Source organism: Vidua macroura, chromosome 2 (assembly GCF_024509145.1).
Source record: "Vidua macroura isolate BioBank_ID:100142 chromosome 2, ASM2450914v1, whole genome shotgun sequence".
NCBI classification, from domain to species: domain Eukaryota; kingdom Metazoa; phylum Chordata; class Aves; order Passeriformes; family Viduidae; genus Vidua; species Vidua macroura.
Window position 1 is genome coordinate 96,697,432 of NC_071572.1, and position 26,270 is coordinate 96,723,701.

The following is a 26,270-nucleotide window of genomic DNA, read 5'->3' on the forward strand; positions in this document are numbered from 1 at the left end:
TTTATAATTGTTTTTATTTGGTCTTTAATCACTTACTTCTCTTGACTATGCTGGGTAAATCTTGGCTCAGTATCATACATCTGGTTCTCTCTTTATCAGCTGCAGTGTGTGAGTGTGTGGGAATATTTAAGTTTTCAGAAGTTAGTCATGTTCTGCAGAAATAGAAAACAAACAAACAAGCAAAGAAAGAAGTAGCTTCCAAAATGAAGTGCTCTTTCCCCACCATACATGGTCCTTAATGAATAAACTTTCTCAGTATTTATTTCTCTGGGGAAATATGAGCCAGATTTGGGTTAGAGTTTGACTTCCTAAAACTCTGGGTGTTTGTAGTAATGTTTTGGGTTCTAAAACAGAACAAACTTCAAAACAGTTTGTTCTGTTTTAGACAGGCTTAAATATTGAAATATTTTCTCACATATATTTTATATTTATGTACTTTTATATTTTTTGTGTTATTGTTACAATTGTTTAGACATGACTGTCAAAGGCTCTGTATTATATCGTGTGATTGGGTAAACAAATCATTATTATAAACTCTTAAAATCAGCAGAGCACCTTTCTCTGTGGCTGAAATCCTGATGCTTCCTCCATGTGGGTCTGATTTCAGATCAGAGCTGCACAATTCTAGGACAATAGATTCACTTGGGAAATGGTCAGAGAGTTTTAAATCTTGGGAAGTTACAATCCTGTAAAAAAAATATCAGTAGAATCAGTCCTCAGATGAGGTCTCTCATAATCTCTCCTGATTTACAATCTCTCAGTTAATGAAATCCTTGATAATTAAGAAGTAAAATTCTGGGTGTCTTGCAAAGCAATGCACAGAAGCCACTGTATAATTTAAAAAAATAAATGCTGAGAAAAAGGTCCCTCTTATTTTACTGCTCTAACTTCATAAAAATAGGTCTCTTTCAATTTTCTTTTCTCTGCTTCTTTTTCTTGATGTAGAACTGGATTCTGTTAAATTAGTCATAGTGAAAGAATATTTCCAGGCTTTTCTGGCTGCATTCATTTTGGATATGACTGAACAATAATATATCTGAGTACCACACATAATTCATCCAAATAAAACTATTTCTAGTATTCCTCAGTAAACTATCTTTTAATCCTATGGACATAAGGTCAAAGGAAACATTGCATTATTTGGTCTTTCTACTTTTAGAAACAGGTAGCAGGAAAATGTAAGACATTTATTTGTATTAGTGGAGTTGTACATTCTCTGTAAAAAGAAAGTATTAGATAGGGAGGATAAGCAGAGGAAAAAAGGGATAAAATTATTGCACCAATGAGCATCTGTGTAGGACTTTCTGAGTTTCTCTGAATATGTTTGAATGCTTATTTCATTTGAGACAAGTTGACACTTCCAGAAAATGATGAGGTATGTATCACCCATCTTGTAAACTCCATTTTGTATGCTAAAAGCATAAATCATTAACTAGAACGAGTTATTTTGCAGCCGACATTCTCACTTGGCTGCGTTTAAGGAGCAGTCTATGCTGCCCATTGAATTTATGAAAGGTTAGCTCAATGCTTTCAGATGTTCTTAGGGTACTAATTATGCTACAAAACCTCATGAATCTCTAAAAATTGAAAAATCGATTTTTTTTTTTTTTTTTTTTTTTTTTTTTGGGGGGGTTGTAGGGTTTTGGTTTGTTTTGTTCTTTTTTAAATGGGGACTGGAGTTCAGGAATACAGTATTTCAGTCCACAAAGATTTGCTATTACAGGAGAAAAAAAGTCTTTTTACTAACCTGTTAAATTGAAACACATGAATTCCTAGAACATTATTTTATCTTGCTCACTAACCATGGACTTTTATTGCCTGTTTAAGCATTTATGGAATAATTTTATTGTGAATTTAAAAGCTGAGCACAGAAAGCAAATATAGATGGGGCTATTCCTGCTTTTTCAGTTCCATTTAATAAAGTACGCCAGCTCTTATGAAGTAACTCTTAAGAGTTAATTGTGAACTCTTGTGAAATTCATGTGTGAAATTCTCTTAGTAACCTTCAGACTAGAAGCAGACTTTCTGGAAACACCTGTTTTTACATCTTGAATATTTCCTCTGTCTCCACTGCAAGCATGGCTCCCACTCTTAGAGTGCAACACTGAGTGTGTTGCCATAAAGAGACTTCTTTTTGAACAAGGACATCCTCAACTGCATTGTCAAAGAAAAGCGAGAGAAAAAATACTGAAGAACCACCATGCTGAACTCGTGTTCATTTTAACTATCAGCTATTGGAAACAGGTTTCTAGTCATAGAACTCCCTCTTAAATGTACAAAAGAGGCAAGGATCTCTATCAAAGACAATTATCCTGAAGTTAAGTGTCTGAAATTCAAAGTTGCATTTGCTCTTGAGTGTACCAATGTGGTACCATGGTGGAAACGTAGTAGATTATAAAGAACTAAAGGCCAGAATGAAAAGGCCACAGCAGTAATGAGCAGTGCAACATCTACTGCTGCTCAGCACTTGGTTGTGACTGTGTTAGTCAACTAAAGAGAGCAGAAAGTTTAATTGAAATTAACATAGCATTATTGGTTTAGGCTACAGCCAAAGAAATCCAAGGCTGAAGGGGGATGAGTACAGTCAAAGCAAACAGTAGTCAGAAAAAAAATTATATAATTAAAAGATAGTGGCTGCTCAAAAGTACAAATATAAACAGTTGAAATGATTCATGTGTATAAAAATTTCATAGCTATATTTAGCAATACCAGAGGATTTGATTAATTTAGGAAGAGAATTATGTGCTGGAGGGACCTGTGATAAAATTGTATGACTAAGTTCTCTTACAATTCTAAATTCATGATGGTTGAAAGTTGCAACTGTTTTTGTTGTTTTGATATTAATGAGAAACAACCTCTGCTTCATTCTTCACACTTATAAAAATAAAGCAACTTCTCAAGTACTAAAGCAGTGGTTACTAAACTTGGTTTGATGTAGTTCAATAAGTTCAACTTCTTTTCATACCTGGAGGATTGAAAATCATCCTTAACTGCAGCAATTTATTTTGGAGTATATCCAACTACTTAGGCATAAACTGTCTCAAAGGATCTCTAATTTGCTCATGCTGCAGTGAATGTAGGGTCCATAATTAAAACTTCAGTTAGTGAAAGAGTTTAAAGACAAAGTAAGGCTTTCTCAACAGAGATTAGAGTGCCTATGTTGGAAGACAGATGTGCCCAAGGACAGCTTACTGGTGTTATCAAATGGTTACTTGATATGGAAAACAGGCAAAGTTTGAGCAGGGATTAGAACTGGGGGGTTCCCCCTTCCCAGGGGTAAACACATGGTATTGCTATTGTTACATGTACATTTACTAGTTCTAGTGCATTCACTACCACTATCATTACCAGCACTATTATTTACTATTTACCAGTATTATTATTTTTGTGAGGTTACCTTACTCACTAAAGCTTTTGGTATCTCTTAAGAGACTTTAAAATGAAGATGGATTATGTTTTTGTCCAACTTGTACTGCTATATTCCCAGAATAGTTGATATCAAATGTTTTGAACTGTATTAAAAAGTTCATTGCCTCTTCACAATATTTAAATATGATTTGCTTCTTTTCTCTTTCATGCTGCTTGTCAGAATATGATGAACTCTTCATCTGAGGTTTTGAGAGTAAATGGAGTGCTATAGCTTGCAATACACATATAGAATTTAAGAAGAACATATAATAATTTCTTTGTGTCTTTTTTCTATGCTTTATTCCTGCTAGGAGGCTAAGCAAAAATTTTCCCCCTCAAAGATCAGTCAAAGGATGCCATTAAGGAAGACATTCTTGTATCAGATATACTTTTGAAGAATTTTGAGTGCCTGAATACCAGAAATTTCACCTTTTACCCCTCCCAACAGCTATAACTATAGATATGCATTCTCCTGGAACTAGATACTACTTGTTTAAAAAAACCTCTCATATTGGGGAAGTCATAGAAATTCTCATTAAATCCTGATCTATCAAAAAGAAAGACCTGTGTGATGTGTTTAGCTCATACCAGTCAATGTAATGTCTCAATCTATGAACAAAATAAAGATTCAAACCAGCTGCAGAGCTGTGGTTACCCCCGGAAGAGGCATCTACCTGGCTTGGTCTCTGGTAATATTGTACCGCATAAAAATATAGCTGTGGCCTGCAGCTGGCCCACAGGACCCCATAATCTGAATCCTCTGATGTTCTCACTTCTGCAGTGCCCTTGAGGGCCACTGAAGCATGCAGAGTCAGAAGGAGCTTTTGCAATTTTATCTTGAAGGTAAGTAAGCAGTACTTGCATCCTTGGCCTCTGACTGTGAATCAATGTGAAGCACTGTCTTGAATTAATTCAAGCTGCCTCCTGTCCAGCTGTGCCAAAGTAGCAAAGTCCTGCTGGGCTGTACTCTATTTCTCCGGGAGCTGAAGAAATTACAAAGGGCAGTCAGGTTTTGTCATTACAAAAATAAAAAGATAAAAATTTTTAAAAATGTTTTCTCAACATTCTAAGCAACCTAATATTGGTATTAAACCCCCTTGTACTTAGTCAATTTTCTAGCCACATGAAACATTTTATGATTTTAAGCTCTGCTCCAAAAGACTGTCTTTTACAGGGGTTCATATCCTGGTCTGTTCATATTCCTTCTATATTGATGCTAATGGAAGCTGCAGGAAGGGATTGGATAGGTTTTAACTTTTTAACTTCTTTTGAGGAGAAAGTATGCTCAGCTTTGCAAAGCTTAACAATGCCTCTGCTGTGACGTTACAAACTTTGCTCTGTGCATATCTTCATCTTTCTTGGCACAGGTGTCCTCTCAGAGGCATCCAGTGAGAAAGGGTTTTTTTTTTTGGCTGCCTGAATAGGAATAAAAGTCCATCACCATTTCAGTTTTGGATATATTTTGGGCTCATCTGTTGTCACAGAATGAGGTGCTTATTTGGCATTACTTTTAAGTTATGTCAGGTCCTAATTACATCAGGTCCTTATTAGTATCAAGCTTTGATGCCTAAGAATAACATAAAAATGTTGATTTTAAGTATGGTTTATTTAATGGACCTGTGTTTCAGTATTTGCATGTAAGAAAAAAAAAAACAAAAAAAAAACACCAAAAGACTGGCCATCTGTTGCTATGCAATAAATTGTATCCCTATGGTTAAGTATCCTGCCCACCTGCACTGTCTCTGCTGTTCTGTCTTCTATCCACTCTGTGACTTAGCCCAGCACAGTGACTGTGCCCAGCACAACGGCATCATGATGTGATGGTGTGGTTGATATTTCACTTTAACTCTACTGTTAAAGTGTTGGGAACTTCATGCACAGTAGAAACAGGCTCTTAGGATGCCAGAATAATATGCAGAACTCTTAGACCTGTTGTAGTTAACTTGTTCTGATATTGGTGATATTTGCAATACAAATACCCTGCTTAGGCACTTTCTGTCTGGAGTGAAACCATGTGGCTGGAATGTGTTGAAAGCTCTTTTGAGCAAGCACTGTCTGTTTTGAATTTGGCTAGTGTAAAGGGAGTAAGCTTAGGACCTGAAGCCATTACAAATCATGATGAAGAATGAGAAACTGAATGAGTAGTGGAAGGACTGTTAACTGGGATATAGAAAATTTTGTGACAACATGACACATTTGCATTATGGCATTTTTAGCAAAAATGTTACAGTACAGAAAAGAACTCTCTAAAAGAGTTGACCTAATACAAATGATATGAGGTTATACCACCATTATTATTATTTATTTCTTTTTATACTTGTAATAATTCAGGTGCTTTCCAGACAGAAAAGCTGCAGGCCCTGCCCCAAGGAGCTTACAATCTAAAGGTGGACAAGGAGAGAGACGTGAAGGAGAGAGGGTCTACACAGCAGTCAAGAATCCAAGATGGAAACTAACCAATCAAATATTATTTGAACACATTGTTGCAAAGCTATACAAACTATTTTCCAATTACTACTCATATTTTCCATTTTGTTTTAACTGTATCTGCCATGACATAAACAGGTGTGTAGGAAGGAAGCTTTCAATTTGTGGCATCAGAAAGAGTAGCACATTTGTAAAGTAGAGCTGGAAAACTCACCTTAAAGTATAGAGATGAGTCTGGATTTCCAAGACTCAGTTCAGTACCAGGACAATTTAGATCCAGAATGACATGGCTTTAGGTCAGGTCCTACAGGTTTACACGGGATAGATTACATCAGAAATTGTAAATTCACTCTATGCATTTGGAAGTTCTGTAATACATCCTAATACGAACTACAAAAATCTGTCACACAGGGCTGGGGAAGTTAAGAATGAAATAACAACACTTTTGTGGGATATTCAGAGGGGGAAGGAAAGGTGTTGAAAGCTGGGGGTAGTTATTCTTATGCCAGTTGTAAAATGAAATTTTTAATAATGTAGGACACCAGCCAATGATTAAAAAACCCCACAATGTTTAATTTTAAAAATACTGGTTTTAACTAAGACAGTAAGTCATTCATCAGTTATGAAAAATACTATTAGGTTTTCATTATACATTTAGGTATCTATTATAAAACACCCAATCAGGCTCCCCCAAACTGTAAAATTGTCAAAGAAACTCCCTTAAGGCATGCCTTCTAAAACTTCTCAACAAATTGCCATGTTTATTCAAGTACTCAGGGCAATCACTGTATGCTTGTTTATTCCTGAAGTATCTTTCCCTTAGCAAATGCAAGTGTATTGTAAAGGCAGAAGCTAATAAGCAGCTGAATATTAAAGTGCATAGGTTGTCCACATGAGGAAAAATAGACGGTTGAAGAAGCAGTAGCTGTGGTGATAAAGGATTCTTGGGGAGGAATCCATCATCAATTTTTAGTAAGCCACAGATATTTCTTTTCCTATAAGAAACATTTCTACAGTCTCCAAAACTTGTAAATGCATTTCTAACAATGGTATCAGGACAGTCACACTCCTCTTGCTATGAGGGAAAAGTTGTAATTAAATAATCAAATAGACCTATTTTTCATAATTTACAGGTATTCATATTCCTTCAATAAATAAAAGAATATAATTTATCTTCTGATTCTGTATAGATTTCGACACAAGTTTCTAGCACTTTAAACAAATTATTCTAATAGCTTGACGTGAATTATGCTGGCAGGATCCACATATGGTTATTATGGTGCACAGAATCTTTTATGAACCTACAAAGTTAAATAAAAGCTTACAAGTCTCTTAAGCTACTTTTTATTTGCATAGAAAAATATTTATCATAGGAGTCAACTATCATATGAGAGAAATTCCATTTGTTGTAATTGAAAAAGATAGCTAAAAAGTTTCTGTGGATTATTGCAACAGTACAAGAATACAAGATGCTTCCATTTATTAAAAAATGTAAAACAAATCGTGAAAGCTAAAGCAGGCTACAAAACAGAAGGTCCTCATATTTTCTTTCTCTTGACTACTATGTTACAAGATCATGTGCCACAGTTGAGTACTATAAAGTGTAATTCTGCATTAGCTAATATAATTCTTAAAACATTCCCCCCAAAAGCACTATGCAAAATATATATATTTGTAAATGCTTCCTCCTGTAAGCATCACAACCTCGTTATCACATAGTCACCCTGAACAATTGTTTCCTGTTTCCCATCAGAGTCAATGCTAATGTCCAATGCCTTGTCCAGCTGATCCTGTGGAGTGGCAGGTTCTGAGTTTTGTAACTCCATTTTCTCTATTTCTGAAGGACAAATACTTCCCTCTTCCTGTGAATCCAAGGACTCACTGGTATTTTGTGACTCAGCTAACACACATTTTTTGCCAGGATTTCGGAAGTTTAATTCACAGTTCATGATCAATTCTCCCTCTTCCAGTTCATCAGTTTTCTCACATTGTTCTTCTGCCTGTTGACGGGAAACTTCTTCAGACACGGTGTATATTTTATTTGTACTCTGCTCCACAGAGTTTGTTTTTGATCGTCTGTGAAACAACCCAAAATTTTTTATGTCTGTTACAAAATTCACACGCTTTTGTTTCTCCTGAGTGGACTCTGACACCATCATTGCTGAGCCATTGCTTACATTATGTCCTTCAGAGGCGATATTGGCTGATCGTGGGTGAATCATCGTTGTTATGTCAAAAAGGCTGAAGGGTTTCTTCTTTCCTTTCTTGTTTCCTTCACTCTCACTATTTTCTTCATTTTCTGACAGAGAGGCAGTGTCTTTGCTCATCTTTCCAGCCTGCAAATTAGACAGCTTGCTTCCTTTTAACAAACCCAGGACTTCAAAGCGAAAGCTGGAAATATCTTGTTTTAACTCCTAAAAATTAGGAAAAAAAAGATGAAATGTCAGAACATCAAAGCTCATTTGACTTTCCTTTTGAAATAAAAAGAAAAAAAAAAAAAAGGAAAAAAAGGGCTTATGCTGGGGTCAGTAATAAGCTTTACTCTCTTGATGTTGGCATACCTGGCATCTTCAAGGTTGAAGATCTTGCTCTAGGAAGCAAGTTATTTGCTACCTGAATAGCTGAGTGTAAAAAATATGCTTCACAGTTTTAAAATATCTTACTAAATTACTAAAACACCTATAGCATAAAAATAAACATAAAAATAAACACATACCTTAAAATTTTCTTCTGTCAATCCTTCCTCAGTTTTGGCATCTCTTATCATCGCTGCAACATACCTTTTAACCAGATTTCTCATAACTTCCTAAAAAGATAAAGTATTCTGTTAGCTTTCTTGGTATTAGTTAGTAATCCTACACTCACAGGCTCTGCTTGGGCTTTTTCATGCTTTAGGAATGTGACAAAAACTATACAAACCTGTTTGAAAATTTGTTTTGCTATTTGATGGAAACTACTAATGTTTATTATCCTGAGAAGGGATATGTTGGGTTTGACCCAAGGTATGTTTCCTGCCAGTAATATCCAGCCTGGCAGCGAGCAGTTGCTGATGCCTCATGAGAGCAAGTCTGGTGTGGTTGTACAACTTTATTTCCAGCTATTCTCTGTCAAGCCTCCTGTGCTGTGAGATGCAGTGACTCTGAACAAAAATGATAGTTCTAGGTTTAATTGGCTGTGACAGGTTTTCTTATGCATTTTGAACTAATGTAAACTTTCAGCATTCAAAAATCCTCTGCTAATGAATTCCACAGTATGGAGTAAGATTCCATTTCGGGGTTTTATTTTTAACCTTAGGTCTGGTAGTTTCCAGATTGTTGTCTTCTAAGAATCCTAGAAATTATTTAGATTGAAAAAGATACCTGGAGGCTGTCTGAGTCATCTCAGGGCCATGCCCAGTCAAGTGCTGAATATCTCCATGGGTGGAGATGCTGCAGCCTCCCTGAGCAACATTTTCCAGTATTTACTACCCTCACTGTGAAGATAATTCTCCTTACCTTACAGAATTTCCCTTCCTTCAACTTGTGTCCATTTTGTCTTTTGCATTGTACCTCGAAGAAAAATCTGGCTCCTTCTCTCTAACCACCCACTATGTTATTTAAGGCAGCAGTTATATTTCCCCATACCTACTCCAGGCTGAAATCTGAGCTGCTTATATGACAGTCCTCTAACCATCTCAGTGCCCCCTTGCTGGATCCCTTCCAGTTTGTTAACATCTCTCTTGTATGTGGGGCCCAGACTAGATACTGCTCTGGATACAGTCCCACAAGAGGGCTGGAGGAGAAAAATCACTTCCCTCAAAGGGCTGCCTATACAGCCTCGCTAATGTAGTGTAGTACACGTGTGGTATTCCATTTACAGATAAATGGCAAACTGCTGCTCTGTGTTCACCTTCCTCATGATTCTATAGATCCTTGTTGTACTTCCCACAGATGCCTCTTCTTCAGGTTGGAAAAGTCCCAGCTTACCTAGTTATTTCCCATATGAGATTCATTAACTACCAAGCCTACAGCTCACACCTTGTTTAACTTGCAGCCCTTTTACATGACAAAAATTCAAAATAAAGCTGAAAATTATTCATTGTGAAATAATAATCTAAAGAAAAAAGTGGAAGCTGAAGAAGGAAGGATGAAAAAATTGCTTACATACAAGGGATCTAGGCAAAGGTGTAATTAAGGAAGTTGTTTATGGGGGACTAAAGCTGGAGAGATGAAGAGCAGGTTCTGATGGAGCATATCAGTTCACTGTACACATGATCCTGATGATTCCTGGCAGGCAGGAATTTGCTTTTTTTAAAGGCAATCTATGTTACAATTTTAAATTGTAAAAATTTAATATTTAACATTAATCTTATATTGCCTTATATTAAATATAAGGCAAAATACTGGATAGCATGTTATTGCTCTAGAAAATATTCTTTTGCTCCAAAAAGAAGAAAATTGTATTCTCAAATGCTTTTGTTTGAACATCAAAAATACTAAGCTTGTTTGCTAAAGAAGAAATAAGGACAGATTTTATGTTTTTTTCCATTTATTTTCCTTTTCCACTTTCTCATTAAATTCGTCTACTTTTTTTTCTTCATGAAGACCTTCTGAAGGCACAGAAAAACAATTGCCTAAAGAATAAACATAGGCCTGTACCTGGTATTGATGATGTCTCCTCAAATTGTCAGCTGCACGTCTCTGAAAAAACAGAAAAGAATAAAAAAAATATTAATCCCTGTGTGGAAATAAAACACTTAAGCATAGAAAACAGCAGGCCTGTGTATTATACAGTATCTAGCAAGCTGAGAGAAGAGGTTCAAAACCTGTTGAAAAATGACTGTGTTTGAAAGAAGCCTATCATTTGCTTTATAGAAAGGGGAAGGCTGCTGTAGGGAAGGCAAAGTGGATTTTCTACATTTTTGTCAAAATGCTTTTATTCCTGCATCAGCATGCATGTGGTGGGGCAGCCAGGTCACAGGCTGCAGAGTCCCAAGGTCAACGATCTGAGATGGAAGTGGAACAATAGATCATGTCACTCACTTGCACAGACTGAAGCATATTTTACTGAATTGAAAAAAGCTTGACTCATGTCAAGTTAGATTTTTCTTGGAGGTACACAGTGAAAGAACAGGAGTCAATGGACATGAGTTACAGAAGGGAAATTCTGCGTGGAAAATCATCAACATGGTGGGATTCGTAAAGCCATGGTGTAAGCAAGACATTTGCTATGGCTCCTAATGTCTCATTTAAGGTAAAGCTAATCAAAACCTGCACTATAAAACTGTGTTAATGAGAAAGTTCCCCCTTAGTTCTCTGTTAAAAACACTTAGTCATAGAGAGGTGTATGGAAGAAAGAAACAGCTTTCAACACAGTTTGGTGTTGACAAGGAGGGAGGGTAAAAGGGACAGTAACTCTGAAGAGAAGCAGCAAAAAGAAGTGTGGCAGGATGAAAGAATCGCCCAGGTTTCAAGCAGGTGTATTAAATTAAACTGCCATATCTAAGGGCTGCCCAGAAGAAGACAGATCAAAAGGCCGGATTTATTTTTTCCCTTGACTTCCTTTTTTCCTCAATTGCATAATGAGTAGCATATCCTCATCCTCTACAATAATTATTCCTAACTAGTGAAAGAAACACGGCTTTAACTTAGTCTCTCATATCTGCTGCTGACAATAAAATAACGTGTCTGACCACTGATTGTATCTCTACAAAACAGAACATTTAACAGCAGTAAAACAGGGTGAAAGGATATCCAAGGGACTTGTTAAAATTGACCTCAGTTGCATAGTAAGGCAGGCACAGCAAGTTATTTCATCTCTTTTTTTTTTTTTTTTTTTTACTTTAAATAAGTTATATACCTTTTCCCTGTACTTGGAATCAGTTTACACTTCAGAGTTGATTTCTGGTTTGCAATTGATTTAGGGATGCAGTGGTTTTGTGGCTGGCCTAGCAAAAAATAAAAGAAAGGGGGAAAATCATTATTTCCTAATCAGTCTAAGAGCCACTGTGGTGTAGGGCTTTGTACATGAGAATGCTTTCTTCAGTATTTTTCCAGATGGTGTTTCTCTATCTATGACTCGTAAAAGAGAAAATGGCTATTTCTTGTGTTTAAGGATGGAAGGATGGGTGAGCTTGCTCATCACCAGGGCCAGAGGGAACAATGCAGCCGTGGAAAGGCTCATACCTTCACAACATCCGAACTTAGCTGGTTTTTAGAAAAAAAAAAAAAAAAATCTCAGCTTTCCTGCAGCTGGCCACACGGTGGAGATGTTTCATTCTGCTGAGAAAGCACTAAGGGAGTCCGTGGCTAAGAGCGCTCTCAACAACAGATCTGACTCACAGGTGAAGGGAAAAACAATTTAAGTTGTAATTGAAACACACTTCAGGTAAAGTGAATAACTACTAAGGGAAAAAAAAAAAAAAAATCTGATTTTTGTATTCACAATACTTCCTGCAGCTGCTGTCTGCTCTGCTTTATTTTACAGTGAAATGTGAAATAAATGCATAGGTTCAATTCTCTACCTGTAACAAGAGCTACCTAGATAACGTTTATTTTTTTTTTTTTTTTTTTTTTGGCAGCCTATTTGGAAACTCACAGAAACAGAGGCTGTGGCTTTCCCCCTTAATGTAATGGCAACAAGGGACAACTATGTGAAAAGATTTGTGTAATAATGTGTCAGAACAGTTCTACTGCACTTAATTGTTTTCAATCCATACCACCAAGAAGCTGAAAGAAAATTAATTTTATTGTATGCTTTCATGCACATCTACATACCTAGTCCACAGGGAATTACGCCTATCAATAACCTACCAAATTTATTTTCACCAAACAGTTCTCTATCTGGCATTTAAATGTTTAGGTTCCATCTCCAGTTCCTAATCATCTTTTGCTTCCTTTTGAAAGCAGAATGAATCTTTGCCTAAACACATCTGAAAACCAGGCTATTCACTAGAAATAAAATGTCATTAACATTCATATTGTCCTTATTTTAGTTCTCAGCTGGCCTGCTTTTCTCTACTCAGTTATAGTCTAATTTATGGTTCAAAATTTGTTTCAAGTAACCATTGTTATGGGCACGAAGAATCTGAAAATTATGGTTAGCAAAGGGATGAAAGTTTAATTTGACTAAAAATAGTAACAGGGTGGGAAACACGGTTGTGCATGTTGAATGCAATAGTGAAATTGAGGGGGATGATGTTGTCACTTTCCAAAAGGGGGCACTAATGTCCTTTAGGAAGCTTTAATGGTAGCTTCACTAGTAGTGATAATTATTCTGGTCTTCCTGTTTATGCCATTCCTAGCAATTTACACTGTTTGGAAAAAAGATCTCCTTAGCAGTCAAAAATTTAATAAAATTGTATTACTTATTTTGATGTGTTTTATTAAAATTGTATCTTTTATAATGCAGAAATACAAATCAAATTGACCTCTCCATTTGACCTTAAACTGCTTAGTGATAAAGAAAATGGAACTATTGACTGAAATTGTGGGATATATTTGTCATCTTGACTAGAAACACCACCTTTAAAGGATTAGAACTTATCTGTGTTGACAGAGAGGCTTCCCCATGAAATGATTCTTTGCTATACAAGGAACACTCCAGATTATTGATTTCCATGCCAGATGGAAGGCATTATTTCTTTGCTCAACTTTCAATAAACATACATTACAGAGAAAATACAAAATGCTTTCATTGACTTAGAAATTGCATCATTTTCCACTAGTGAGAAAAGGAGAAGGGAAAATGAGATTTTCTGTGACAAATGATAATAAAATCATGTAGGTTGCTCAGAAAATGGCATAAAATTCTCTATAGCGAGAAGAAAGGCAACTGTTTATCTAAGTATGAGATGGAAAAAAAGATATTACTGAAGCTATCCCTGGCAATACTCTCCATTTTCACTTCTGAAATACTTAAATTTATCGGTAAAACACTTTTTGGTGACTGATCAGATGTAAAGCAGAATGTAATTTGAGGAAAACAGTACCATTTATTCCAGTGGGACTAGGATTTCTTTTCCCATATATCTTTTTTTTTTTTTTTTTTTCTGAAATACCAATGGATTTTAGATGGCCAACAGGATTAGCCTTGACACACCCATAAGCCTTGTGCAGTCAGGAAAAGCTCAGCCTAATTAAAAGAATTATATTACTAATCTGGCTTTTGCAAAGATGAGCTAACAAAATTAATAGAACTGATATAGATATAGATATAGATATAGATATAGATATAGATATAGATATATGTAAAGAGTAGCACACAGGCATGCACTTATTTCAGAATTTTAAGTGCAGGAGATAAGTGATAATAGCTAAAGAAAATGCTGCATACCTGGGATATGTCAAAATGACAGATTAAAGAAATGTGCTGAACTCTGAGTGGTAGAAGAGCTCTGTCTGATTCATAGCAGAGTTGAAATATTAGTAGATCACATGTACCATTCTGGCCTTCCTTCAGCTGAAGATGTGGCTAGAGAAGCTGCCGTCAGCATGGCTGGGCACCATGTTGCTTTGGAGAAAAAGCCTCTCCCTTGAAAAACCTCCCCTTGACTTCCCCACCCACTGCTTCAAGTGTCCCAGTACAACAAAGGACAGAAGAGCCACAGAACTGACATCCAAGGAGATGCAAATGAATTGGCTTTTTTCAGAGGCACCTCACATCGCTACTGACCGTGTTCTTGCCCATGATAGTTTTGTTATAAACAGCAATTTACATGATGTTCTCAAACATTGTCCTACTTATTTTTACTGGCATTTCTCTTCTTCCTATGGGCCAGATGAATAATTTCACTAGAATGTGTGCTGTAAACTATCCTTACTCTCAACCCTTTCTTTACACATTCTGCCTGCATATTCTGAACTCTCAACTGTACACATATATAAATTTTATGGTGGATTCTTGACACATTTGATTTGATCCTTAACTCAGTCCTAGTTCATGATTCCTGGCTTTTTGTTACTGAGGACTTTTTGCAGAGATCATGCATAATCCTTGCCAGCTTCTTTCTGTCTATCATGTATTCTGTATCCCCTAGCACAGACTCACTCTTTGGATGCACATTATTGCTTTTTCTACTGGAAAACACCATAGTACATCATTGCTGATTAGTGCTTCCTAATAGGAAAGTTAACATTTACAGATTTCAGAACAGAATGTTTTGAAATCTGAGCTCTGCCTTACAGACAATGTGGCATCCATCCATATAGCCAATATAAGAAAATCATGTTATAGCATTTTTTTTACTCTCCCAGACCTGGTTGTAGGAAGGAGACAGAGTTTATAATGCAGGACTCAGTGAAAAGGAGTAGATCCCAACAAAGCTTATCTTGTAGCTCAGAGGCCAAAGTTATTACAGAGCAGATACAAGTGAGCTGAAGTCCTCTGAGATCCTTGAAAAAAAGACAAAGAAAACTCCTCATTAACTTTTGGTTGAAAGGGCACAGAGGTCCTAAATTTAATTTGTCGTGTAGCTTATTGGGACAATTTAAAAAGTTCTAGGAAATCAAGGCTGAGCTGTGGGTGATGGGAAGTTTGTTAGAACCAGAAAGAAGTGCTCTCTCTCAGGACAAACTATGAGATCACCATGGTGTGCCCATTTGTTGACTGATGATTAACCTCTTGGAGGATGTCCAGTTAACAGCACCTATCTGGTGGTTTGCATCTATCTAATGTGGAAATCAGAGCAGAGTGCCTATGCACATCTTACTCCATTTTGGAGCTTGGGTGAATAACTGGGTCTGGAAATTGCAAAATGTTCCAAATTCACATAAACCTAATGGGGCTTGTGTTATGCTGAGGAATTAGCTGAAGAACTTTGTGGTTTTATGAGATGCCCATATGGTGGACTGAATCTGCCTGGTCAGCCACAGCCACTCACTTTTTTCAGGCAGCTGGAAGTGTGGTTGCCATGGTGGCTCTGCTGGTAAGCTCTCTGCTTCACAGAGGTTTCACAGGGGTTCACAGGGGTTTCAGCTCTAATTCCAGCTAAGAATCTATTCTGCAGGGGAAACCAGGGATGTATATGGCCCTACTGTCCCATACACTTTAGGGATTCCACTTTCAAATAATTAAAAGAAAAAAATTACAGGAATCAACCCACTGCATATCCCACATCTCTCCCTCACTGATATCCTCCATCCCAAAGATTAGTGGTTCACATTCAAATCATAAGGAAGCTTGGTTCAGCTCCTTTTCTTCTGTTCTCCTAAGAGAGCACCTTAGCCCCTGCAGTATCTTAAAGATCTTGAGAAGGAAATTTCTGTTGTCATAGCTTTTATGCATGAGGTTAATAATTAGATCTCCACTGGAGAATAGAAGTAAATCTGGGTCTCCTTAGCCCAAGATATTTGCTTTGAATGGCATCTGCTCCTTTCTTCTAAACAGAAATTTCATCCTGAAGCTGAAAAGTTTCCCCAACAAAAGCTTTTTTGAAACTGAAATATATTAATTAAAAAGTTTGGTGTTTAGAGATTTTGGGGGATTTTAATTTAAAAAGAAAATTCTATTTGGAAAAATTCTCAAGGAGCTTGGTGCATAGACTTTCTACCCTTTGACCCTTTGCTGCACCAATTTTCCCAAATCTAAGACATGGGTTTCTTGAAGGTGGTGTTTATGTACCCTAGCAGGAGGTAGGTGCAGGAAGTAGACATGATCTTTCTGTATCCCCTTCCTCATCATGCCATTCAGCATAGGGCTGGGAGCACCCCGTATCTTTATTATTCCACTTGTTCAGGAATGAGTTTACTCCCAAATCTGCTGTTTGAGAGGGTAAGAAAAAGGAAAAAGTATTTCCTTATCCCAGATGGAAGGTCTGACAAGATATATTGTCCTGAAAGTTTAGCTGGGATGTATAAGGGTATTCTGTAGCTGTCTCAGTCAAACAGGAATTTTGTGTTAATCAACCCTCTGCTATACACTGGCATCATAGCATTAATTTTAATATCATTCTCTCAGTTTACAGTAGCTAATCATCCCTACCAAATGTTTAACAAATGCCTAGAAGCATTGCCCACTCTCCCACACACACAAGTACATCACTCTCTCTCGTGACTTTTTCTTTCTAACAACATCTCATAGTTTCTCCTTCTGTTGGTCTCTGCATTTACTTTTTTCACTTCTTATATTACACAGAGATGTTTTACTCTTAAGATTATTCACCATTCATGCTAGTTCATGTTCTTTTTAAAATTTCTATATGAATCATTGTTAGTCTTTCTTAATGTTTTTTGAGTGTGTTTCTTGTCATCCATTAGTGTTTTGTTTCAATGTCACCCTCATGTTTATTAGCTTTTTTCCTGGCTGTTTCTTTCCTGTATGTACAAATATGACATCAAAGTGAAATAGTTTTGCTTTCCCAATTTAGATACTGGCCAACAATATCAGTATATTGCAATAAGCCTGATTTGAAGCTTTCTACAAAGAGGACAAAATCCATTTATCAGCATAGTAATTGTGAATTAGTTTTATATGTCACTTTTCATCTTTACCATATATCTGTACAAGCATGTGACCTTGGTCCGCCAAGTACTTCTAGAGATTAAACTGCATTCCAGGATATGACAGCAAAATAGGTAGGAAAAACTTATTACTCACTTATCAAGAAATAGGGAAGAAATACAAAGAAAAGGTTGATATCACAGTAATGGTCCATCAAAGAATTGTATCATACCCCCTGACTTCTTTGAAATGGATGGAAGTTTTTTTTATAAGAATCAATAGCACAAGGACCATACCTCTTTCTTTTCCCCCTTACCCCCATTTGACTCCCATATTCCCACTTAATGCTTGGCTATCTGAGTTCCTGACTTGAAACATTTATATTCATGAAATCGCTATGGTATAGAGAAAATTGCATTGTCCACATCTTATCCCAAATAGTCTTCTTCATGCTTGAGCTGGCTAAATTCAGTCTAGTTACTGAGGTATTGACTCGCTCATGGGAAATGAAGAAAACATAACTAGCGTGAATTAGTTGTTGGTGTGTTAGGATGTTGCCTGAATATTTGCACTGACAGTATAGAAAAAGTGTGTCACTGACTGACAAGCAGACGAAGTTAGGAGGGAAAAGTTCAAATTTGCTTTACCCACTGCATCTACCAGAGAAAGTAAGTAGCTGAGATATTGCACAGGCATCTGCTGAATCCAGGTGCAAGACTATTCTTGGTCGCCTTGTGTGTCTTTCCCCCTCTTTTTTTTTTCCCTAGAAATGTCACTGCTAATCAGCAGTATCAGAATATGGTATGATTTCAGAATGGGATTCTGAAATAGCTCTACCTTTAAATTCAAGAAAACAAGTCCAAGTAAATGCTGTCACCTTTCAAAAAAGGGGAACAGCTATTGGTAAAAATGCTTTTATGGCAAACTCATTTCATTACATGTAGAGAGACAGAGACACAGGGAATATCTCATGATGAATACTTCATACATGAGTCTCTGGTTCATGGTATTCAATTATACCTGAACTGTGACACTTGAGCTAGGGATTAGCAACCAACAATTCTGACACTGACAGACAAGTATACACATTTGATCTCTTGTATTTTTTATTGCTCTTAATCTTTCTTGAACTATCTGTAGATGAAGCACAGTCATGGTTCATACTGTTCTTGTACAGGGATATGATGATGCTTTCTCTTCAAATACATTGACATGAATGTAAAAAGTAAACATTCTCTGTTAGAATTATTGTCTAACTCATATGCACATTATTTTACAGGTCAGACACTCTATAAAGCCGAGAAAAAGTCATCTATATAGCAAAGAGGAGGACTACAGGCAGAGTAAACCACATAACTTACCCCTATTGTTCCAAAACTTTCAGGTTTTCTTCTAATTTTTTTCTTGCAAAGGTGTCTCCATAACCATTTGATCAGATACCACAAAGACTTTGGGCTTGGTATGACATTAAAAGGAGTAGGCAGAGTTCCTCCTTCTTCAAAGTAACTCATCCAGAGTTTTGTTCGAGCAAACTTCCACTCAATGTCTGCATGATCCTGCACACAAGCAGCACATCATCAACACAGATAATTACAAATATTGCTGTAATTAAGGAGGTGAAATAAACCTCTACAAAAATCTGAAAAAACTAAAGCTAGAACAACCTTGAAATCCTAATGAATTGTCTTTTTAAAATACTGCCGTCTTTTGACAGTAGGTCTTTAACCAAAGCAAAGCTACGCTTCTTTACCACAGTAAGGAGATATTCAATATGTAAAGTAGATATCTACTTATAAGCACTTCTTTCCCTGTTACAAGCTGTTAAATTATTGAAAGTCTCTCAAAAAACAGAAAAGGTAATTACAAGCAGAGAAATACTACAGTTCCGGAAGAAACATTTTGTTATAATAGCAGCTCAACATTATTCCTCATAGATCAGTCTAATTATACTGCTCTGCAGTAGCTGCAAAAAGTCAGCTAGGCTCATGCATTTTTTTAGAAATTACCAGTCCCCAAAATTCACAAATAGGTATCCAACAAATCATGACACTACTTAAACTATTGAGTCAATTATCTTTTTTTTCCCTACTACTTCAGAATTATATATTAAGGATAGGTTGTGGGGTGGGTTTTTTATTTTTATTTGAAATTTCATTTCGTTTGGAACCTATATAGCATTGTATAATTATGAAATTTTTGGGAAAATGAAAGGTAAAGGCCAAGGAAAGATACCTAAATCCTAGCAGCTGAATAAGAAGTTTAAATCACTAATGATAGATTTGGATAGCCAAGAACTTCAGCTACAGGTCTAGCCCTGACCATACAGTAACAAAAGCAACAATTTAGAAGTTGTAGCAGGAAAAGTATGCTACCTACAGCCCAAATTTTGGTGAGTGGTACTATGTTGTGATATGGTTCACTAGACTCTGACAACTAGAGTTATACAAACACAGGTGGTCAGTTTTTCTTTTGTGGAAACACTTCTAATTTCCAGATTGGAAAAAAAGGGCATATTTAAATCTTTGTGAAGCTGTGAAGCTTTCTTTTGTTTGCTTTCTGCATGATCATATTTGAATTTTCATATGATGAATCAGTGTTTATTTCTCTTAGTCTCCTTAATAGACAGTTTACAACCAAAACTACGCCAATAGCTCTGGTAATGATAAAGACAGTTTTCACTGAAGGAGGAAACAAGACACTGTTGAATGAGAAGACACGACCTTTTGTTTCAATAGCTAGTGTCCTTGGAACATGGGCACCCAATTTCTGTTAACTGTGTATCCACGTCAGATAAAATAAAATAGCAATCTTTCAAATGTTAATAAATATAATGTATTAAAAATGTATCAGCAACAGAGCAATCCTGGGCAGTCTTTTTCTAAGAAGAGGTCCTGCACAGTGCAGCTTGGGCAGGGCTGTAGCCCATGTCACTTGCCAGAAGCATCAGGACACCCTCTTCAACTCGCAAGCTGGCTTCTTCACCTCTTCCCCACTCAGTGTTGTGGGGAAATTTCACTCTACCCAGTCCAGTTTCTTTGGGTCTGGTTTATTTGTCCTTCCAGAACAGTGCAAAGGAATCAGAGTACATTGAAATATTTGTTCCAATGTCCTATCTGTGAAGTGTTTTACTGCCAGAAAAATTAAATGTAGGAACAGAGAGAGGGTGTATATATTATAAATGATCTAAAAATAAGAAACAACTTACAGCAATGAGTTGGTAAGAGTTATTCATCATGGCTATTAGCATGTTGAGTAGAACAACCAGAGATATTACATTATAGGTACCAAACATGGTGGCCCCAACAAATTCAGTGAATTCATGCCTTGCTTTCACGTTGGTCACATAGAGATTGATGAGTCCAAATATAGACCAGAATAATGACTGCAGCGTTTCAAATAACCTGGAAAACAAAACCCAGAAGGAATAGCTGCATAATAACTACACATTTCGTTTTCAGATTGTTCAGTTTCTCCCAAAACACACAAAAGTTCTTCACTTGACTGAGATGAATGACACCTATCACAATATAGCCAACATAGAGGGAATATCTTTCTAGTGAAACAATGGCCTAGTGTTTCAAATCTGGACCTCTAGATATACAATAGAGAATCTATAAATAAGCCTGCAAGCAAAACGCTGATTTTGTTCAAACTTCAGAGAGATAAATATAGTTTCAGAGATCTTATGCTGGACACTTTCTTTTGAAGTACTTTCACCTTTTGCTTTAACTATAAGGGGTAGAATAAGGATCCAAACTCAAGTATGACTGCAAAAGTAATGTCTCGCCAGGATGTTGAAAGAGGTATGGTATCCTCAAATTTTGCAATTCTGGTTTGTTGACAGCCACTGACAAAAAAGGAGTTGAATAATTAGAAAGACATTATTAGCATTAGCACATGTTTTGTTTTACAAAGAAGGGAGACACAAAAAAGACAAGGATGCTTTTCTCAAAAAAAACTTGTGTTTTTATACCTAAAGCATAAGACATTCCCTTAGAGAAGTTTGTACAACAGCTAGGAAGCCAGTAAAAATAACAATGGCTGTAGGCAGTATATCTCTGCACCTAGATAGATTGAAATTTTTTCCCTTTTGTTCCGTGTTCAGCTACACTGTAGTGTCATAAGAATGGTCCTGGTTAGGCTGCTCCTTGAAAGTATGGAGCACATAAAGCATCACATTTTGCCATGACACCACCTTCTGACACTGGTACCAGTACTCCCCACTATTTCCCAGATGAATAATGCTTTCCTCAATGCTGAGCTCTGAAAAATTTCTGTATGCTTTTCTGTTCAGATCACATAAAGTTTAGGCCTGCATAGATGTTATTAGTATACAACATAAATATGCTGTGCCTGAGAAAAGTTACTTGATTAAGATGATATAAAGGCTGCTATTTTTATAAAATTATTTCCTCTAAGGAAACCATTGGTAATAAATATATTTTAAAAAAAGCCTAGATACACAGAAGTTAATAGGGAATGGACATTTATAGCAGTAGTTTGATACAGGTTGGAAGGCAAAAGACAAGAAAATTAGTGTTCATGTGGAAGTATTTTGGTACTATAGATGAACTAAAAACTATAATGAAGTAAAATTGATTTCAAAGTGAAAAAAAGAGAAACAGTTTATAATAGAAATTAGAAATTTGATTGGGTGCAGTAGAGTCAGTAGAATCTTCGACTGCATGTTTTTTTTTACAGCCTATCACATTTGCAAGGAATCTTCAAGTTTTAAAACACCACACTTATTTAATGCCCACAGGTAGACATGGAAGAAATGCAGAGTGACAGCTGTCTGGATGAGCAAGATCTGAACTGGTGACCTTATGCAACTTCTAATCTCATTTATCTTCCTCTTATCTCTATTTTACTTATTATCTTTTGAAATATCTTGAATTGTACAGACTTTACTGTGGTATGAGGTGAACATTATTAGAGTGATGAAATGTGATTTTTTTACTATTAGGGTAATATTAGATGTGTTTGTCAGGACACCACTGTAATACCAACAGAAAACAGAGGTTCTTTTCTGTAGACAGCATCTAAGTCTTAAAATATTTGAGGAGAGGGGGAGGATAGAAATAAATAGCTACTTACGTTGAAAATGCATTATTCTGCTTTTCACATCGTATTCCTTTGCAGTTGCCAGGTTCATTTGTCTCATAGTAGAAGTACAGCTGGTTCAATCCATTTGCAAAAGCAAGCAGCACAAGGCAGTATATGAAGAGAAACTTCAAAATGTCCAGCAACATTCTTCCTAGAGATATCTGCAGAGGTCCCAGGTGAGAATTTGCAGTGAATAATGAGATCAAGCGCAGGGAGCTAAAGATATTTGCGATTGCAAACAGGGCCTCAGCCACCAGGGTTGGATGCCACATGTCCCAGCTCTCCCGTGGAACTAACCCACTATACTGAAAACAAGCAGAAGGGAAGAAATTACTCCTCTATTTTGATGCATAAACAAGCATGTCAGTTTCTTCATAAGCTGCTCAATTAATTTGCAGATATCACAATACATTTTCACAGTAGCAAAAAATTTCACAGTTTAAAAAGTCTGACACTGCAAAAAGAACAGTTTTGAGCACCTTGCTTTTTAGAATTATAGAAGTTTCCAGCTGTACAAGCAGGTAAATTATTTCTTTGAAGAAAACTGCAGGGCTGACAGTGATGGATAGAAACCCACAAAAGCTCTGGCAAGTCAGAAGAAAACATTAAATCACCAAGTAAGTATATAAATTAATCACTAATACTGGACCAGTGATGAAAAAGATGTTTATTAATGAACCATGGCAAACTTCTTATGTGTCTCATTATCAAAGGGTCTGACCCCTGAAACCGTGACTTCTGTTCATGCTCTATCAAAAAAAAAGGTTCTTGAAGATGAAGGATTAACTACTAGCAGACTCATTATTATTTATTTTGTCTCTTAAATCTGTTTTATAGAACATATCAGAGAAGAGAATCTATGCTAGGAAGACCTCTAAAAAGGAGATAATATAATATAAAGCAAATTTCAAAGGGCATGTTATCTTTATTTACCTATTCTAGACCACACAGGTGCACCTTCAGAGCTGCTGGGAATGCCCTGAGCAGTAAGGAAAGGGACTCCATGTGTCACTGGGGCCAGATGACACAACATAAACAGGCATCACAGCATTTCACCACATTCACCCTACAAAATGTGATTACTCTCAGAGTGGTTCAGAAACACCTGAGTAACTTGAACATATGTTAATTCTGTAGGAATTATGATCAGATGCATCCCAGAATCCTAAACAAACTGGCTGATGTAGTTTCCAAGTCACTCTCCATCATATTTGAAAAGTCCTGTCAGTCAGGTGAAGTCCCCAGTGACTCGAAAGAGGAAAACATTGCACCCATTTTTAAAAAGGAGAGAAATTAAAACATTGGCAACAACCAACCTGTCAGCCTCCCCTCTGTGCCTGGGAAGGCCATGGAACAGATCCTTCTAGAAGCTATGCTAAGGCACATGGAGGGTAGGGACGTGATTTGAAACACGATTTCACCAAGGGAAAGTCCTTCCTGACCAACCAAGTGGTGTTTTATGATGGAGTGACTACATCAGTGGACAAGGGAAAGGTTGCAGGTGTCATCTGTCTGGACTTGTGTAAGGCTTTTGACATGGTCCCTTACAACATCCTTCTCTCTAAACTGGTGAGAGATGGATTTGATGGGTGGACTGTTCAGTGGATAAAGAACTGGCTGGATGAGTGCATCCATAGAGAGATGTTCAATGGCTTGATGTCTAAATGGACATCTGTGACAAGTAGCATCTCTCAGGGATCTACAGCGACTGGGACTTTTTAACATCCTCATTAATGACATAGAGGGATTGAGTGCACACTCAGCATGTCTAAAGATGATACCTAGCTGAGAGGTGTGGTTGACGTGCCTGAAGGACAGGATGCCATCCAGAGAGACCGGAACAAGCTCAAGAAGTGGCCCCATGGGAACACCATGGGGTTTAACAAGGCCAAGTACAGGGCACTGCATCTGGGTCAGGGCATCTCCCAGTCTGGGGAGTGAGGAGATTGTGAGGAGATGGAGTTGAGGTACTGGCAGATGAGTGCTCACAGCCCAGAAACCCAACTGTATCCTGGGCTATACAAGAAGTGGGACCAGAAGACCAAGGGAGGGGTTTCTGCCCCTCTAATCCACTCTGGTGAGACTCCACCCAGAGTGCTGTATCCAGCTCTGGCATCCTCCCTACAGGAAAAACATGGACTATTGGAGCTGGTCCAGAGTGAAAATGGTCACAAAGCTGGAGCACCTCTCTTCTGAGGAAAGGCTGAGAGAGTTGGGGTTGTTTCGTGTGGAGAAAAGGTGACTTTGGGGAGATCTTGTGGCCTTATAGTACCTAAAAGGACCTCATAGCAAAGATGGAGATAGACTTTTTACTAGGACCTGTAGCAATAGGAATGAGCTAATGGTTTTAAACTGAAAAAGGGTAGATTTGGACTAGATATAAGGAAGAAATTCTTTATGATGAGGGTGTTGAAATACTGGAACACGTTGTCCAGAGAGGTTGTAGATAACCCATTCCTGGAAATATTCAAGGTCAGGCTGGTCAGGCTGATGTCTATGCTTATTGCAGAGGCACTGGACTATGTGATCTTTAAAGGTCTTTTCCAACCCATACCATTCTATGATTCTGTGATTCTATGATCCAAACTCTGAAAGGGAACTGGGCATTGTTTTGGACAGTAACAGTTGGCACAGGCCCCTCACCAGGGTTTCTCTAACCAACTGGTATGCATGTGAAATTGTCCCAGTGCCTGACAGCAATCCCTGGCACAATGCCATTTACTCATATACAAGCAGCCATAGCAGCTGACAGGTTTGTGGAACCTGGGGATGAGAACTGAAAAACTGAAAAATAGCCCATTAAAGAATTAAGAATTACTCAGCCTTACATTTCATTCACCTATGATATTTTTTCTCTACAGAGCAGTGAATTAAATCTAGACCTGATGGAATCATAGATCAATACTCTCTTCATTAGACTATCTACTCCCTAATGATTATGGTCATCTGCCCCATCCACTATGGCTCTTTAATCCAGTTCTGATTGACTCAAGATCAGTGATGAAAAACAGGCAGTAGAAAGCAGAATTTAGTTACCGGAGACAACACCTAAGAGCTAAAACAAGAAGAAAAAGCAGAAGAAAATATTTCCAGTGTTTTAGAGAAGAGAGAGATGTAAACTCTTCAGCATGATTCCTATAATGTCTTTGAATAATATATTACCACACATTACTGCAAATTCTCATGGCACTTTACAACCCTCACAGCTGAAAACTTGCACCTTTTAAATAGCTAGGAATAATTGTCCATACAAGCAAAGGTTGGTACTGGACAGTGCAGTAGATACTCAGATTAGGGAAAAGTACACAAGGTGTCTTGGGGCAATAAAGTAAAATACAGTAATGGAGAAATGTAAAGAACATCCATGAAACTGGAAAGAGATGGAGTTTTTGGTAGAGAATCAAAAGCATCAAACTGCAGACATATTTTAGGTGAGGGCAAGCAGTAACAGATTCCAGGGAAGTTACAGATGTGGGGGAGTTGGGAGAAATCTAAGGAAATACCCTTCCAAGAAATTCATGGGAATTACATGACACTGAATAAGTATAGCACATGAAATACCAAGACACGAAGAATCAAGTTTAAAAAGTCAGGTGTGGATAGCCATATCTGCACTCTGCCACCTACTCTTACAGTCAACAAAGAGAAATGAGAATTTCTAGAGTAGTGGGAAAGAAAATAGCCCACATAGGTGAGTTGCTCTTTAACTTCCTCATTTTCTCCTCATTGAATGTTGGGGAAGGGGATAGAGTGTCTTACAGCTGTAGTGTGGCAAGATGTGTCCAATGTCACATTTTCTAGAAGCAATGATATTAAGTATAAAGGTGAGGAAAAAAGGACTTTGTCTATGATGTCCTGGATAAAGACACACAACTGATTTGTTTGAACATTCAGAAAAGATCAAATGACCT

General features: G+C 37.1%; 1 protein-coding gene across 2 annotated transcripts in view; it reads right to left on the bottom strand.

The window, feature by feature from the left end:
• Positions 1-5,688: 5,688 nt before the first annotated feature.
• The window catches only part of TRPC4 (transient receptor potential cation channel subfamily C member 4), a 131,264-nt gene continuing 110,682 nt past the window's right edge, over positions 5,689-26,270 (bottom strand). For both annotated transcript variants that reach the window (XM_053970226.1, XM_053970227.1), the window contains 6 exons: positions 22,351-22,664; positions 20,459-20,654; positions 18,615-18,809; positions 10,473-10,514; positions 8,552-8,641; positions 5,689-8,249 (listed from right to left, as the gene is read on the bottom strand). In XM_053970226.1, coding sequence (XP_053826201.1) covers positions 7,533-8,249; positions 8,552-8,641; positions 10,473-10,514; positions 18,615-18,809; positions 20,459-20,654; positions 22,351-22,664 — 1,554 coding nt within the window. In that variant the 3' untranslated portion in view covers positions 5,689-7,532. The remainder of the gene's footprint in view (positions 8,250-8,551; positions 8,642-10,472; positions 10,515-18,614; positions 18,810-20,458; positions 20,655-22,350; positions 22,665-26,270) is intronic.